General features: G+C 42.3%; 1 protein-coding gene across 1 annotated transcript in view; it reads left to right on the top strand.

Annotated features, from left to right (window-relative positions):
- LOC126995596 (cytoplasmic dynein 2 heavy chain 1-like) overlaps positions 1 to 17,810 on the top strand; it is a 60,901-nt gene that overhangs the window by 3,870 nt on the left and 39,221 nt on the right. Inside the window, exons 7-26 of the mRNA XM_050855288.1 lie at positions 465 to 615; positions 1,717 to 2,404; positions 2,728 to 2,884; positions 3,247 to 3,439; positions 3,585 to 3,812; positions 4,514 to 4,746; positions 5,097 to 5,193; positions 5,596 to 5,804; positions 5,973 to 6,183; positions 6,374 to 6,607; positions 7,138 to 7,337; positions 7,814 to 8,010; positions 10,997 to 11,202; positions 13,953 to 14,150; positions 14,398 to 14,532; positions 14,957 to 15,147; positions 16,264 to 16,387; positions 16,761 to 16,898; positions 17,420 to 17,536; positions 17,663 to 17,755. Coding sequence (XP_050711245.1) covers positions 465 to 615; positions 1,717 to 2,404; positions 2,728 to 2,884; positions 3,247 to 3,439; positions 3,585 to 3,812; positions 4,514 to 4,746; positions 5,097 to 5,193; positions 5,596 to 5,804; positions 5,973 to 6,183; positions 6,374 to 6,607; positions 7,138 to 7,337; positions 7,814 to 8,010; positions 10,997 to 11,202; positions 13,953 to 14,150; positions 14,398 to 14,532; positions 14,957 to 15,147; positions 16,264 to 16,387; positions 16,761 to 16,898; positions 17,420 to 17,536; positions 17,663 to 17,755 — 4,000 coding nt within the window. The remainder of the gene's footprint in view (positions 1 to 464; positions 616 to 1,716; positions 2,405 to 2,727; positions 2,885 to 3,246; positions 3,440 to 3,584; positions 3,813 to 4,513; positions 4,747 to 5,096; positions 5,194 to 5,595; positions 5,805 to 5,972; positions 6,184 to 6,373; positions 6,608 to 7,137; positions 7,338 to 7,813; positions 8,011 to 10,996; positions 11,203 to 13,952; positions 14,151 to 14,397; positions 14,533 to 14,956; positions 15,148 to 16,263; positions 16,388 to 16,760; positions 16,899 to 17,419; positions 17,537 to 17,662; positions 17,756 to 17,810) is intronic.

Below are 17,810 nucleotides of genomic sequence, written 5' to 3'. Positions count from 1 at the left end.
GTCATGTGAAGGAAGGAGAAAATGTCTTAGTTGTGGGCAAATGAATGTGTGTGAGAGAAGACTTGAGTTGGTCAAAGCTGCACTGATAGCAGGCAGACAGATGGGGGTATAAGAGAATATTAGATCAATGCTGACATGTTGACAGCAAGAAATATTGAAACTTCATTAACTAGTTGCTTACATCATTCTTACCCTCAGACAATCAGGTGTATGGAGAAGCTCAGTCACCTTAAGAACCCCCCCCCCCCCTTTTTTTTTCAGACCTCACTACTGCATTTTTTTTTTTTTTTTTTTTTTTTTTTTTTTCCCTAATATGATTTTTGCTAATTAGAAAATAATCCACTTTAATGGAAAATGGCCCAAGATTAGGTTTTGTGCCATACAAATTCTCCAATAGAGCAGTGCTAAATCAAGGGTCCCTCGTATAGCTATATTGAAGCATGACTCCATCTAATCCCATACAGCGGGTTGGATGCTGTGGCCCTAGTGGATGCCGAGGAGGTGCTGGAGAACACTCAGAACTCTCTGGAGGAACTGTGGCGTCTTGACTACCCTCAGGCACGCATGGCCCACCTGCTGGAGGTCATCGCCAACCAGCTGTCCCGCTACGTACAGGTAAAGACCAAGAGAAAGAGAAAGGGAAACAATTAAAATGGGAACAACACATGAGTAAAGAGTGACAAAAACAGCTTGCTTAGGGAAAGGGTATAAACTTAAATGGGAACAACACATAAGTGACAAAAACAGGTTGCCTAGGGGAAGGGTAAAAATTTGAAATGGAAACAACACAGCAAACAAGAGTGACAAAAACAGTAGCTTAGAGAAAGGTTATACTCAAGGTTTCAGAAGCAAATAAGGAATCTGCAATAGCTCAGTCAGTCTTCATAAGGCAGGCAAATGAAAAGTAAATGGAAAGTAATCATCCTAAACTGTTAGACATTTCATGCAAGACAACACTTGCATCAGCCATTCTTCTTATTTCTCAGTTTTCACCATGTACCCTGTCAGTTGTGATGCCTCCTGAAACTCCCCTACTAGGTTGGTCTTCATGTTTCTTTTTCTCATTCTATTGTTGGTCCTCTTGCCTCATACCCTGCGCCCCTGTCCACCCAGCAGTGAATGGGTACCAGGTATTAATCGGGGGTTGTGTCCCGTCTCCTGGGATCTGTTCCCTTCTATAATTCCTTCCCCTCCTGTCTCTCTCCGGCACATGACCACAGATGTTGCGCCGACTAAACGAAACTTTCCAGCTACTTTCCCTCTTGCCTCAATTCCTTCCTTCACTCCATCCTTCCATCTATTTCTAGGTCTGGCCACTGGCCCCACCTTTCCTTCTGCAACTTTTAGCTTTTCTCAATATTTTAAGCTTCTTTGTGCCCTGTACATCATCATTCAGCCCTTTTCCTATTCTTTTCCAAGGCTCTGTCTTTGCTCGATTTTACTCTGTTGCATTTCTTGCTGCTTCATATTCTCTTCTGCAGGTTTCTTCTCTTCATACACTTTCTAAAAAACACTTATTGACAGCTTCTTTAACTTCTGTCCACCAAACTGTCTTCTTTTTCTTTCCTCTGCTGACTTTCAACAATCTTTTTTCTGTATAATCTTAAGTGACTTTTTTTTATTCTTCATCCTTTATCTATATTGTCATTTATAATCATCTTAACACCATAGCCATTTCCAGTTTGGTCCTCCTAAAGGTCACGGGGTTTGTTGCAGGGAAAGTTGTCATCAGAGGACCTTTGGGGTGGGCAATACAACCAGATTGAGAAAAACCTCACTGAAGGCATCAATGTATGTGAACACTGGGTGGAGATTTGCCACAACCTCACCTCTATGTTCTGGAAGAGTGGAGCAGATCAGATGTGGGAGGGGAAGCCCTTTGTTCCTGACTACTGCAAGAATGTGTCCAAGCGCCTGTCTGAAATCCTGAGTCTTAGAACGCTTCACAAGCAGCTCACCAGGCTGTTGTCCCTCAGCGAGCAGGAGGACCTCAAGACAGCCGATGCCTTCAAGCCATTCACAGGACTCAAGCCAGTGCAGTACAACCCATACACTGAACCCTTATGGCAGGCAGCTATGCGTCAGTTTGAAAGCTTCCTCAAGCCAGCAGAGCAGCGCATCGCCGGCAAGCTACGAGCACAGCTAAGGAACATGAACTCCAGTGCCTACCAGCTGATGCAGGAATTCAAGCGCTACAAGGAACTCATCAAGAGGGACAGCATCCAGACAGAGCTTGTGGCCGAGAGGGAGATGCTGCTGAGCGAACTTAACAGCTACATCAGGACGCTGCGCTCAGACTTCAGCAACACCTCAGTCAATGGTCCTAGACGCCTGGCCAATGTTCCAGAGGTGGTGAGCAACATCTACTGGGTGAAGCCCATCCATGCCAAGGTCCAGGACATTGGTGAGTGGCAGTGGGGTGGGACTAAGCTGTGTCATGCAAAACATTATTATAATGCATTTCACCAAAGTTCTTCTTGTATCTTTGAGTTTAAACTTCAAAGTATCCACTTTAAGCCAAAGAAGAATATCTTGAGTTAGTCAACTTTCTGCTTGATGACTCAGCTTAGATTTCAAGGGTACAGCTTTTTCTAATATATTTATAAATTTTTCTTGTATATTGTGAATCACTAGAACACTATTTTCCTTCCCCTCCTCTTAAAGATCTGAACTTCGTAGTTAATCAATTGACTGAGGAGTAACATTGAAGTGTTTTCTGTCATGCAGGCAAGACAGCTGATGCTCTGTTGACTGACTTGAATGGTTATGAGGAGCTGAAGAAAAATATTAAGGAGTTCTGTGAAGAGCTTGAAGAATACCACACAGACCAGTTTGACTCCTGGTCCAGAGAAATGCTGCATATGATTGACAATGAAGAGTTAAGGTATGATTATGAATTTAAAATCAGCAGATTCATGTAAATTAATATATGAATTAATGTTGATGATGAACTTCTTTATTTCCAGCTACTCCATTCAACATGTATATGGAGAATAATCTTAAATTTAGGATAGGGCAGTAGCATAATGGATTTATGATATGTTACCTAAAAATTATAATCAGTATTAAGAAAGGTATTAAGGAAACATGAGAATTTACAGAAAATTCAATGGTAAAAAAAAGGAACGCATCCAATTGTAATTGAACAACATCTTAAGGAAATATATGTAACCTCACAAAAAAAGAAAACTGTATATCATTCTTCAGAGACATCAATACATACCAGCTTCCCTGTCTCCATCACAGCCTGGCCACAGACTCCCCGGTGCTGTCATTCAGTAGAGGGCGGCTGCTGCGCGTCAACTACAATCCTCGGCTTGTGGGCCTGGCACGGGAGGTGAGTCAGCTGTCCATCCTGGGCCACAACATACACCCAAAGATCGTCAAGATGGCCCAACTGGCACACAAGTTTATGAAGCAAGCCAAGGCCCTGGAAGAGGTGAGTTTTAGAGTACCCTATGATGTTTTTATCTGTATTCATGGGTTCATTTCTAACTGCCATTTCCAACTAATGAATTTCGTACTTCCTAATTCCAGGGTAGCTGTATTCTATGACCTTTTCTCTTTGTCCGAACTCCCTTCAGATTGCCAACTTCCACAACACCATCGGGGACCAGATGATACCTTCGCAGCGGCCCATGATGCTGGAGGCAGCGCTGGCTCTCTCTGGCCTGGTGCAGGAGCAGACCACCATCACCTGGTCTAACACGCAGCAGCTTGATACATATATTGCTAAGCTGAAGGCCGCCACACATAGGCTTGCCCGGGAGAACAAGCAACTCGCCCAGTGTCACCTCATGATCAAAGAGAGGGTGGGTAGTTATGTAGATGCTCCAACCTTGCAGACCCTATAGTCTAGACCAAGTGATCTGGTCCTAAAGATAAGTGTAATGATAACAAACAGCTCTTGAAATTATTGATCTTTGCCTTAGCAAATGTTAAGGTGAAGAAAGTGGCAAGCAAATTTGTTTTTATTGTTGCACTGGAGATGGGAACTATAGTCACAGCACATGAGTCTGAGATGTGCATTATCGTGCTCTGGCAACCTGCTGTCACGCAGTGTGCCCAATTTCGTGGATAATATATGATGTCCTACACACAGAAGACAGTTATCATTGTCAATAATATGCAGGGAACAATGAAGAATACTGTCAATTAATTACAAACGATTTTGAGTCTCAAACTATTAATTCTGTCAACCACTGTTTTCATAATTTATATTATAATATTTCTCATCATAGTTATTAAACAGACCTAGCTCTGCCCTCCACCAAGAAAAGTAGCATATTGGTAGTAGTAGTAGTAGTAGTAGCAGTATGTATTTTCAAAACCTATTTCTTTTCTCAGTGAAGGGCAACACCGATGGCATCCTTTATTTCCATGCATAACATGACAAGATAGTATAAGAAATGTTGATATAGATTGGGAAAGGGATTTGGAGAGCTTGATTGATTCATCATCTTAGACTCAGTACAAGGATTTGAATGATGCTGATAATGTATCCCTGCCTCAGGTGCTGACACTGATGAACACAGACCTGCTAAAACACCAGAGTAGGTGGAAGGAGCTTCTGAAGGAGATGCGATCAATCATGCATCAACTGGAGGAGAAGGGATTTGCTGACCAGAAGTCTTGGTGCTCCCACTGGGACCGGCAGCTGTACAAGGCTTTGGAGCACCAGTATCAGCTGGGCATAGAAGCACTTAACCAAAACCTGTCTGAGTTCAGGGTGGAGCTCACATACAGGTGATACATTTGACACCTTTCTTCTATATCTCCATAATTTAATTTCCTCCTAAGAACAGTGGCAGAAAACTCTCCATTTTTGGTTTCCATACTCTTACTCCTAAATCTGCCAGAATTATGAGAGAATAGCCCTTACCACCACTTGTCTGTCCCTGATGCTTCCTGAAACTGCCTGTTGGAGAGAATTGAGTCCATCTTTTCCTCTTCATGCACTAGCTTTTTCTTTGTTTCGTAATCAATATGATGGTTATGACAACTCAGGTTTACATGTGTGGCTAGTGGTTTGGTCATGAATATGTTATTCAATGTTGATGCTACACATAGTTTTGTTTTCACCACAACACCAACAGGCAGCAGCGGTTGCAGTTCCTTCCCCCAATGGAGGAGATTCGCATGAAGTACTACGGCCAGCTGAAGAGGTTCCTCGCCATCCCTCACCACTTCAAGGTAACTTTTCCTTAATGTTTGCATCACACTTCATTATGTTGCTGCTCCTTTTTTAACTTGTCAAGAAAAATAGTTCATCTCTCATGCTGTGTCTTGTGTAATTTTATTGGACACTTTATGAATGAGATAAATGAGTATCTGTAGATCTAGTTCACAGCAATCCATTTAGAAATGGGGTTATGATTTTTTGTGGCATTTAAAAACCCTAATTTTGTTTTTTTAAGGTCCAAGAGTCACCTTATATGCCAGAAAATACAATGTGTAATAATAAAGAAATACACCCCAAAAAAACTATTCCATTGGTATGATGTGTGGGTGAGTTGTTCTGTGTTGTCCTTGGTTGCGAGGAGGCCTTTGCTATTTCCTTCATTATTATTAACTTAATGAACATCCTCACGATAGGGTGTGAATGAGGTAAATGAACACCCAGTATTCCCCGCCATTGTGGACCGCAATGCCCACCGCTTTGGCCAGCTGTTCCAGAGGGCTGAAGAACTCTTCCAACGGCTAGAAAACATAAAGGACCGCTTCCATGACCTGTGTGCCATTGGCGGCAGCGACATGGAACAGCTGGTGGAGCAACACTGCAAGACGGCTGAGGACTGGGACAGGTGAGGAGGCATAACGAGCACTTAAGTCTGGCTTTCTTTTATTAATATAGAAAGGCAGAATCATGTGGAGTCTTTTTTTTTTTTTCACATATATTTATATCATTATTAGTAGGCCTTTACTTGAGAGTCAAAACTAAATTGTTAACTACTTAACTTCTTTCCCTGCAGAAACTTCCGAGCCTCTAAGGCGAAGGGTCAGGAGATAGGGCGGCTGCCGAGTCAGGAGAAGATTGACTGCTTCACCATCAGCTTCCAGCCCCTGAGAGTAGAGCTGGAGATCATGAACCGCCGCTACTGGGACATGCTGGTGCAGTCCCTTCACAACGCGATCATCAAGGACATCAACACCATCGAGATGTTCACAGAAGAAGCTGTGGAAGTGAGGAAAATATTGCTACTACTTGTTAAAGGGAGGAGCCAATGAAAGAAGAAAACACTAGCGATTGAATAATACATCATGCAATTTCACACAGCCACCAGTATTATGAGGGTGGTTTGAGATATTCAGAATCAAATTATAAGAGTGACTGTTAAAGACAGTGACACTATACATATCCCTCCATTTCCAGGTATTAAAAAAACAGCCCCAGACAGTAGAGGAAATCGCTAATGCCAGCAGCAAACACAATGAGTACATGAAGCAGACTGAGCAGATGGTGGAGATGTTCGGTGAGGCAGAGCGCAAGAACAAGACGTTGGCCTCGTGGACCAAGGAGAGAGTGGAGCAGCTGTCCCGAGTCACCATGCAATGGGACAACTACAAGTCTCTGATGGACAACCATGAGCAGATTGTGGCCAGGCAGGTCAGTTGTGGTTGTCAGCAGTGGTGGTAAGGGATGGTGTCATGAGTTGGCTGGTCTGGGGAAACTTATGTGCTTGGAGAATATACTTAAGTATATTCTCTGAGAAACCATTTGATTGGAGGCAGATGATAGGAGTGAAAGACAGATTGATACCTGACCATATGATCACCTTCTGTCTTAGAGATAGAATTTGTATCAAGCCTCCATATGCACCATCTATTACCTTAACCCGGTAGCAGCGACGGGCCAAATTTGTGGCTTTACCGTGTACCAGCGACCGGCCAAATTTGTGCCATGATTTAACCCCCCCCCAAATAGATGATACATAAACTGATCACAAATGCTTTGATATATATTATGAAATGGTTTGTGTGAGTGATGATTTTTTCTCATTTTTCTCGCTTAGAGGGACCATTAAGAAACATGATTCCCGCTGCTACCGGGTTAATAAGTAAAGTAAATTAAAACCTGCATCAGTCAGTACATTAGGGTCTCTTTCAACACAAATGCATCCCTAAAATACTCAACAGATGGAAGTGATTATGAGCAGCCTAGAGAGCCAGACAAATAACTTCAACAGTGAGGTGGAGAAGTTTGGGATGCGGTGGTACCAGCTGAGGCCAAAGGAAGACCAGCTGGATGGTGACATGGACATTCAGGCCTCTGTCGCCTTCATAACGGAGAAGCGTCAGGAGTGGGACCAACTGATGGAGATGCGGGACAAACTGAGGTGACCTTGAGCTGCCTTCTGTGTATCTATTGAATATATTGCATCACCAACAGAATTTGGGTTGCTGCAGCTCCTGCTCCTGCTCCTGCTCCTCTTGCTCCAGCTCCCACTCCTCCTCCTGTTGCCCTTGCTCATGCTCCTTATTCTTATCTGTATCAGAAGCAACTCATATAAAACTAAAGTAACAGAGTTCTTGTCCTGCTTGTGTTGCCCCAGCAAAGATTAAAGTAATAAGGCTAAGGCTAAAGGGGCATAAGTATACTTGTGATATGTCTGGAAGGATTAAAGTCAGAGAAGTGTGTGTATCCTGACCTTGCTCCCCCAAGACAAGACTAATAAGAACATGTGCATATCAGTGATGCATCAGGAAGGACTAAAGTAGTAGGAGTATGTATCATGCTTGTGATGCTTCAGGAAAAAGTAAAGTAATTAGACTAAAGTAATGGGAGTGGGTATATCTTGCTTTCATTCCTCAGGAAGGACTATGAGCACTTCAACATGGGAGAGCCAGTGTTCCCCGAGGTGGATGATATTGAGGCTGATCTCAATAGCCATGAACAGGTATGGGGCCTCTTTGAAGAGTTCAATACCAGCATGCAACAGTTTGCTGATGAGGAGTGGATAGTCTTCAGGAGCAAGACTTTCAAGTTCGAAGAGTTCCTCAACCAGTGGGGTGAGTAGAGATTCATTCTTCTACCCCTAAACCTATAAGCAGTGGTGACTTGCTGCACTGTGTTCTATCCAGGGGTGTGGAGTCGGGGTCACCGGAGTCACCTACTTTTGACCGGAGTCGGATTCGGTAAAAGAATCTCCGACTCCGATACCAACTCCAACTCCATTATGATACAGTAGAGCCCACTTAGCGCAAGATCAATTAGCGCGAACTGCAATTAGTGCGAACTATCATCTACCAAGAAAAAAAATAATTAGCGTGAAAGCCTCAGTTAGCGCGAGCAGCCACCACGACTGAATTTTGAAAATTGCGCCAAGCCGCCATGATGCACGGCACAAGCCACGAGAGCCCTTACTTTAGCAGACGACGCCATGTTGATACAGGGCAAGTGCTTTGTTTACGTTGTGGATGTGGATACGGGCAACTGACCTTGGCCGTGTGTGACACACACCCGGAAAATTTGGATTTGCCAGTTGTCCAAGTGTGATACTGCCTTAACCCGTCCGCTGCGGCATAGTTTTTTAAAACATGTACCGCCAGTGCGGCGGGGTTTGAGCTATTTTTTTTTATTGCGGAAATGGAATCCTTGTGGTCCAAAACCAAAGGAAAATGGGTTCTGAGTACCTGTTGTATATGTAAAGTTTTGTGCTATAAGCGAAAACGTCTCTGAGCAAAAGAAATTGGCTGACCTGGCAACACTGGACACGTGGCCCGCGGCGTGAGTCACGAGATAGGCCTCGCCAGATGGCATCCACATACACAAAGCACAGGCAGCCTTCAGGGATGACTCTGTCAAAATTTGAGCGCTCGGGAACGCATTGGGAATATTCTATGAATATTTTAATTTGTTTGAGTATTTGTTTACCGACGACACTGTGTCGTCGCCCGCAGCGGACGGGTTAAGACAGTGAGGCTGCTGAATCGTAGGTTTTTTTTTAATGTGAGTGATTATTTTGAGTAATTATCAAACCCAAAAATCAGACCCATGTGTGCACCAAATAATTTTTTTCATATTGGTTACTTTATTCAATTAGCGCGAATTCAGTTAGCGCGATTGCGTTCATCCACCTAATTCTCGCGCTAAATGGGGCTCTACTGTACGTGTGATGTTGTGTGGCTAGGTGTGGTGTGGTAGGGTTTGGTTTGCCTACCACTTTACTACATAAGAGAGAAGGGGGAAGGGGGTGGAGTCAGAGTCGGAGTCGCAACCTTCAAATTTCCTGAAGTCAGAGTCAGAGTTTTTTTTTTTTTTTTTTTTTTTTGACTCCACACCCCTGGTTTCATCTCCCATTCCCTTCTTGGAGTGTTCATTAATGACATTTCAAAAGCAAATCATTCTATCCATTCTTATGCCAATGACTACACATACTTTAATAATAGACCAACTCAAAAGGAATTATACAGCTTGAGGCTAAGGGCTATAAAATGCCTACCTACCCCCTGGCATTACTCCTGTTTCTGAATGGGGCAGAAGGAACTTAACCTGGTAGCAGCGACGGGTCAAATTTGTGGCTTTACTGTGTAGCAGCAACGGGCCAAATTTGTGACATGATATAAACCCCCTAAAATAGATGATACATAAACTGATCACAAATGCTTTGATATATATTTTGAAATGGTTTGTGTGAGTGATGATTTTTTTCTAATTTTTCTTGCTAGAGGGACCATTAAGAAACATGATCCCCGTTGCTACCGGGTTAATGTCCTTCCATACCTCAAAAAAACAATATCTCCACATGACAACTCTACACAACCTTCCAAACATCTACCCCATTTTCTTTGATAACATCACTTGTACATTAAACATTCTTTGTCTTTTTTAACTCAAAATTTCAGCTGGAAACATCTTATCTTATCTCTTGCTAAGTCAACTTTATCAAGGTTAGGCATTTTGTATCACCTCCAGCAATTCTTTTCCCCTTTCCAGATGCTAACTAAATACATGGCCCCTGTATGAAGTAAGCATCCCATGTGTGTGTGATTGGCTCCACTCTCACAGCCCTTATGGACAGAGTAAAGTCAAAGACCTTTTTCCTCATCAGTTCCCCTCCTCATACTGACAGTTTTCTACCTTTTAAATTCTGCTGAAAATTTTCGATTACTACATGCTACTGCTCTTCTGAACTTGCTTACTGCATGCCTCAACCCCTCCTGTGGCCCGCTGCACATGAATTTCTACTCTACCTCGCCCCCATGCTGGCCAGATCCCTCCTGCAAGAGTTATCCAGCATCTTCATTCTTTCATATTTTTTGCTGGTAAACTTTGAAATAGTCTTCCTTCATCTGTATTTCCTCATACCTGCGACTTGAACACTCGAGAGGGGAGTATCCAACCGGTTTTGAACATTTATTTCAAAACTACTCTTGTCCTCTTTTTGGGACCTGCATCTCTGGGATTTTTTTTTTTTTTTTTTTTTTTTTTTTTTTTTTGACTGCTTCCTGTTATATAAAAGAACAAAAATGTGCCTTGAATGCCTTTTCTTCTTATTTTGGTGGCTGGCAATTTTCTACTTCAAAGTTTTCAAACAAAATGAAGTAATTGTGGAGGTTTATTGTATACATAATTGTCTTTTCTTAAGGTAAATTACTGGTATCTTTAATGTGTTCCATTTTCCTCTTTAGCTAGGCTGTCATCATCATCATTCCAGAGCCTGTATCATTCACACACACTCCTTTCATTCATCAGGGCCTACATAGCCTCAGCAGCCTTTCCTACTGATTGCTGCTGTTAACTATTTCACTTCAACTCTTTCTCTCTCCAGTCATTCAAGCACCTGGACTTCTAGGGGTTCTCAATTATCTGAAAATTTTACCTCCAAATATATTCCATGTACAGGACAGTTTGAATAAGTCGATTCTTCAATTTTTAATAGGAAGGGGCAGCTCATATTGGTATGCTACACTTTGAGACTCTTGCATTATATCACCCCAGGCTGATATTCGATGTAAATGTTATATCCTGATACTGTTCCTCATCCTCTCACAGGGGAGAAGCTGAACAACTCTGGGGAGACAACGCCAGTCACTGTGCGTCTGATCCATGAGCTGGAGAAGTACCGGGGGATGGTGCCGGTGCTGAAGTATGTGCGTGGCGAGTCATTCTCCGACAAACACTGGATCGAGATGTACAACCTGCTGGGCATCCCATCCTCCACCACCATTGACAAGCTCACCTTCGGAAACTTCCTCCAGGTCAGGATGGATGGAGTTTTCTTCTTTTTAATCCTTATATTACAGTGGAAGATAAGATTAGGAATGCTTAGGGGAAAATAGTACACAACCTCAAAACTCCCTTTGTGACTACCAGAAAAGGCTACCTATGAACAGTTACTTAATACCACACATAAGCTGTTGAAAGGACATATCAGAAGGCTTTTGGTGGACTAAGAAGCTTGTTGCACAGCTCCCTTGACATTCCCTGCACCAATTGAATACCCCAAGCTAAGTATTAATGAATTTTGTAAGTCAGAAAAAATACAAATATTGAAAAAGGTTTTGGAACATTTAAAGAAATAATGATAACTACAACAAAAAAAATGTTAGGGATGAAAGTTATTTGAGATGGAAAAAGAAAATTAAATTCATGGTGGACAGAAGAGATAAGGAGGATAGTAAAAGAGAAAAGGGAACTTTTTACGAAAACTCAAGAAAGAAATGTGTCTGAACAAGTAAAAAGGGAAAGGAAAAAGAAATATAGAGAATGCAAAATGAAATTAAAACAAGCAATAAAAGAAAGTAAGAAGAGAGTTGATGAAGACTTTGGAAAAAGACAAAGTGAAAAATATAAAGGGAACAGGAAATCATATTGGAAAGAAGTAAAAAATGAAAGAAATGCAGAAAATATCTCCTCAAGTAAAATAAATGAAGTTATGGATGAGAATGAAAAGATGTTGAAAGACGGGGAAGCTGTGAAAGAGAGATGGAGAGAATATTTCAAAAACTTAATGAATTTTGAGGATGGACGTCCAGCAGCTGTAACAGCAGCAGTTTTGAGTAGAGGTAGAGGAGGAGTATACAAAGAAAAGTAAAACATATGAAGAAGTAAATCAGGCAATAAAAAGATTAAAAAATGGAAAGGCAGCAGGAATTGATGGAATCACAGCAGAGATGTTGAAGTGTGGAGGAGATGAAGTCGTGAAATGGATGGTCAAGATATGTGAAGTAGCATGGGAGGGGGGGTGGTGCCAGCAGACTGGATGAAAGCCATCATTGTCCCAGTTTACAAGGGGAAGGGCAGGAGAGGGGATTGTGGGAGCTATAGAGGTATAAGTCTCCTGAGTATACCCGGAAAGGTATATGGAAAAGTCATAATAGAGAGGGTGCAAAGACTTACAGAAGAGAAAATTAGTGAAGAGCAAGGAGGGTTCAGGAAGGGAAGGGGATGTGTGGATCAAATATTTGCCTTCAGGATGGTAGTAGAAAAAAAATAATAGCAAAAGGAAAGAAGCTATACACTGCCTTCATGGATTTGGAAAAAGCTTATGACAGAGTCGATTGGATTGCATTGTGGGATGTTTTAAAGATTTATGGTGTGGGAGGAAAACTGCTCAGTGCAATAAAGTCTTTCTATGAGGATGCATCTGCATGTGTCAAAATTACTGGAGAAACAAGTGAACATTTTGAGATAAAAGTGGGCTTAAGACAAGGGTGCGTCATGTCACCATGGTTATTCAATATTTATATGGATGGTGTCATTAGAGAAATGAAGGGCAAAGTTGGAGAAATTGGAGTAAGACTGTTCGATGAGGGAAGGAAGTGGGTACTGAATTCGATACTGTTTGCTGATGACACGGTGCTCATTGCAGAAAATGAAAGAGATCTACAAAATTTGGTCAGTGTTTTTGATAGCGTCTGTAATAGGAGAAAGCTGAAAGTAAATGTCAACAAAAGTAAAGTGATAGTTTGTGAGCGAAGTAGAAGTGAGGTTGTAGATTTTGTATGCCCATATAGAGTGGGAATTGAATGTGAAAAAGAATTTAAAATAATTTTGAATGGTGAAGAAATGGAGGAAGTCAATGAGTTTAAGTACCTTGGATCAGTTATGTGTAAGCATGGTGGTATGGAGGGAGAGATAAAGAGAAAGGGCATTGCAAGGAAGAAGGGTGGTAGGGTCTTTGGGACGAATCATGAATGGCAGAAGTGTGAGCATGGAAGTAAAGAGGGATTTGAGAAATACAATAATAGTACCAACCCTCACATATCCAAGTGAAACGTGGGCCTGGAATGAAAGTCAGAGGTCTAGAGTGCAGGCAGTGGAAATGAGTTATTTGAGGAGTGCTTGTGGTGTGAGTAGAATGGATGGAATGAGTAATGAAAGTGTGTACGAGCATTTTGAAATGTGTCACAGGGGAGAAGGGAAGAAGTGTGGAGTGGTGGAAGAAGTGAAGTGACAGACCTTAAATTCGTTTGGCCACATGGAGTGAATGGAGGAGAGTAAGATGACCAGAAGGGTGTATGTGAGTGAGATAGAAGGAGGGAATGCTAGAGGACGACCTCCAGTGAAATGGAGGGATAGGGTGCAAGAGTACGTTGGGGAGAGTGGGGAAAGATCTTTGAGAAGCTTTGAGCAGGCAAGGAGGGAGTGTCTGGATAGAGAAAGTTGGAAGCTCTTCTGCCGTGGCCATCCCCTGGTGGGAGCTCCTAGGAGCAGGCGTCGATGAAATGATGATGAGAAAAAAGTTTGGTGGGGGCATCCTTTTTTCCGTCTATTCATTTTACAACTAATGGGCTCAACTTAATACTCTCCTATAAAAATGGGATGCTCTTTTTAATTTTCTTCACTTTTGCGCTAGATTGGAAGTAGGCAGAAGGAATGTGCTGTCTTTCCCTTTCTCTCTTTTGCAAACTGGAATGTGATAAGCTTACCTAATCAATTGTTTGCTAATTAGTAATCCACCACATGCCTGCACAGTAGTAAAATTCCATCATCCTTTCTCCCTTAGGTACGAGAGGAACTGGTGAAACATGTTGATGCCCTCAAGGAAATGAACTCCAAGGCTGCTGGAGAGGTTGTCATCCGACAAGCCCTTGGAGAGCTGGATGTATGGGAGGTGGATGCTCGCTTCACCCTCGTCCCCCACACAGACTCCTCAGGAAACCAAGTCATGCTCATCAAGGAGTGGAAGGATGTGATTAATAAGGTGAGCTACTGAGCATACATTTGGAGGGATGAGGGTTTGTGTGTGTGTGTGTGTGTGTGTGTGTGTGTGTGTGTGTGTGTGTGTGTGTGTGCTCTTGAACTGCCTCTTTTACTGTGAAAAAAGACTAGATGAAAGAAAGGGGAAAGAGAGAGACTGACACAGACAGACAATTATAAATCCCAATTGTTTAACCTATCAAACTATTTGTTCAACATATTCTCAAGCAGACAAATACATTGTTCTTCAGGTTGGGGACCACCAGAGTCTGCTGCAGTCACTCAAGGACTCCTCCTACTTTGCGGCGTTTGCTGACCGGGCAAGGGTGTGGGAGCAGCGGCTGGCAGACCTGGATGAGTACCTCGGCAGCCTCAACCAGATCCAGGTAGAGAGAGCTAGGTATTCTCGGTCCCTTGTGCAGCTCATCACCATCATTATTATAATTTTGTTACCATTTTCATGCAGTCATGTTATACAGGATAACACCTCCCAAGCTATGGGTAACTTATTTGTATCATCTACAAAGTCCTTGGGCCATGCTTTTTATATGTCCCTTGGTTATTTGTTTTTTTTTTGGGATGAAGTCAATCTTGATATAGTTCACCCCATTCTGTTGTTAATAAAAGTAAGTGTCCTCCATCCTTCTTCATCCTATAAATTCCCCCTGATCTTAATGTGCAAATGGAACATATAAAACCTGTGGCCTGAAAATCACATAGCTGCATAGAAAAGTATTATGAGGTATATCATGAAAGAGACATTTATTAGCACCTTAGTGAAAGGAGCTGACATGTTCTGTCCATTGATAGCGGAAGTGGGTGTACTTAGAACCAATCTTTGGGCGAGGCGCACTGCCCAAGGAGCAGGGGCGCTTTAGAAGAGTGGATGACGACTTCAAGGCCATCATGATGGACGTGGCAAGAGACAACAAGGTGGTGTCCCTCTGTCGCATCAACGGCTTTAGGAACACCCTCTCCACCCTCCTCGACCAGCTGGCTTGGTGCGTCAGAGAACTGTAACCATTTGTGATCACTGAGAGTTGATGATAGATTTTTATTGTTTGTTTTATTTTTTTTACATTCAGCCTGTTGCGCCAATATGCTGTCTTGATGGGGGCTGCTGGTCGGCCCCAGTTCGTTTGTGGTGCAGACAAGTGTTTATAGTGGCGCCATCTTGTTTTGGCTCATGCTGCCCCCAGAACTCATCTTTGCTCCCCTGTAGAGAATTTCACTGTAGTCCAAGTTGAAAGGTGGTCTTCAGGACAGCATGTAGGTAGTTTTAAGCCACTCAGCAATGATTAAAAATTGTCAACTTGTAGCAGCGGGAGGTACTTGAATCTGGGTCTTCCAGGACACCGCGCCCGCATGGTGACCGCTCAGCCACTGCCTCCCTTGTGGAGAATGAAGAAAGGAAAACAGCATGATGGGGAGGAGGGAAGAGAAATAAAACATGTAAGGGAACTAAAGGAACAGTTTAAGGAAAAAGAGGACAATTAGTCAGCAGCAGAAGAGGTAGTGATGAGACTCAGAAGGAACAGCCAGGAAGATTAACATTATGATTAGTTAAGCTGTGACAGGAGAGCCAGACAAAGTAGGAAACAAAAATGCACCAGAGGGATCAGTACACCTAATAAGCTGTCATTTCATGCTGGCCCACCTGAATGTATTATTGCATGTAAGGATTACTTATGACTTCCCACCCAAGAAAAGATAAAGAAGGCTTTCACCTTTCACTATGAACAAATTAACATGTTGGTTCATCTAGTTCATTTAACGAAAGTAAATACTCCATTCCTCATGTCACAGTAAGTCGACTATATTTTATATCTGAAATCATTATCTGTAGTTAATTTTAACCCTCTCTCTCCCTGGTGTAATGGTTACCACACCTAGCTGTGAATCCATGGGCCCACCCAGCTGTTCATTCTTCCTTTTGGGCTAATCAGTAAATGAGTACCTGGGAAAACCTGAGGAAGGCTAACTATGGTAACTCAAATGTTAAATTTCTGTTGTGTCCCAGAGGATTGGGTTCTTACCCACCACTGACTTGAGGGCAAATGAGACAGGGATGAGCACCAACGCCAATCACAGCATGATCATTGTTAATTTATTGACAGGTGTCAGAAGAGCCTCAATGAATACTTGGAGGAGAAGAGGTCAGCCTTCCCTCGGTTCTACTTTATCGGAGATGACGACCTGTTGGAGATCCTTGGGCAGGCCACGAACCCAGAAGTGATACAGGTGTGTGTTTTCCCACAGTAATGCTCAGTGGACTTTTATCATCATTTTTGTGAGATATCATTTCACAAGGATGATGGATAAAAACTTATAAAGGAATTTAGCCTAGTTAGTAAGTCAAGGAAAGGGCTAAAACTTAGGGAGATTCAGCCTCCTTCAGAGTTACTCAGAGGGACAAAGAAATAAGGATGTTGGTAGAATAGGTGAGTTAGAAGGATAGACAGCACAAGACCTGAGAATTGGTCTGGGAAGGGAAGGCATGAAAATTAGGTCAAGTCCTGCACTGCAGAGCTATCAACAGAAGACCTGAGAAGGTGATGCAAAGTATGCAATTGATAATGAGATTTGTCATTTACTTTTACCTTTTCCCACACAGTCACACCTCAAGAAGTTGTTTGGGGGCATCCACTTTGTCAAGTTCAATGAGGAGAACACTCACATTGTAGCCATGAAGAGCTTAGAAGGAGAAATGGTTCCTCTGAAGAATTCCATTGAGATCACCACAAAAGTTGAGGTGAGTTTAAATTTACTTTCATAGCTATATTCATGATGGGACAGTAGCTGGCTGAGTGAGGTACTACTGCAACTTGCAACATATGACATATATACAAATCATCTGATATAATGGACTAAGTGAGAGATGTAATGCAGTAATTTGGTCGTACACACCATACAAATATATCTAATTGACCATCAGTAATTTATCCTCAAGCCATAATATTAGAATACTATTTTAATGGTTGAATCCTAAAGATATATAGCATTAGTGAGTTTTTTTTTTTTTTTTTTTTTTTTTTTTTTTATCCAAATTAACAAATCATAGTCTTAAAAACTCAAGTTTGCAGTGAAACATTTGTCTAAGTGGCAAATAAGAAACCTTTTACTTTCCTCCTTTCTTCTCTGAGCAGTATTTCATAGACATATCATCCTTTTTTACCCCTCATTTATATCCTTTAATCATACTATTTATAAAGTAGTAAAATAAATGTCAAGATGGTGGTGGGAGGTGATGATACTGATGGTTGTGCCCTACAGGACTGGTTGGCCCTGCTGAGTGAGGAGATGAAGGTCACCCTGCAGCAGAACCTCAACCAGTGCCTGGCAGAGGGCCGCTCAGAGTCAGGCATGGACCCTCTCAACTCACCATCACAGGTCTGAGAAGTGTACTGGTGGATGCTTTCAAGTATAAGCCACAGTGTCTTATTTGGCAGGGAATGATATTAATATTGACTCATGAAACACCATAATAAATATTGTCATGGTACACTGTGCCTACAGATTCTGTGTCTGGCGGATGCCATCCTCTTCACCGAGCGTTGTGAGGAGTCCATCAGAGAGGGAAGACTTACTAATTTCAAGAAGGAGCTTGAGGTACTAGGACCCACTCAAACAACCTTTCTTTGTAGCATAGGGAATCTGATCTGTG

The sequence above is a fragment of the Eriocheir sinensis genome, chromosome 8 (assembly GCF_024679095.1).
Source record: "Eriocheir sinensis breed Jianghai 21 chromosome 8, ASM2467909v1, whole genome shotgun sequence".
NCBI classification, from domain to species: domain Eukaryota; kingdom Metazoa; phylum Arthropoda; class Malacostraca; order Decapoda; family Varunidae; genus Eriocheir; species Eriocheir sinensis.
This window is presented reverse-complemented; position numbering and strand designations above follow the sequence as displayed.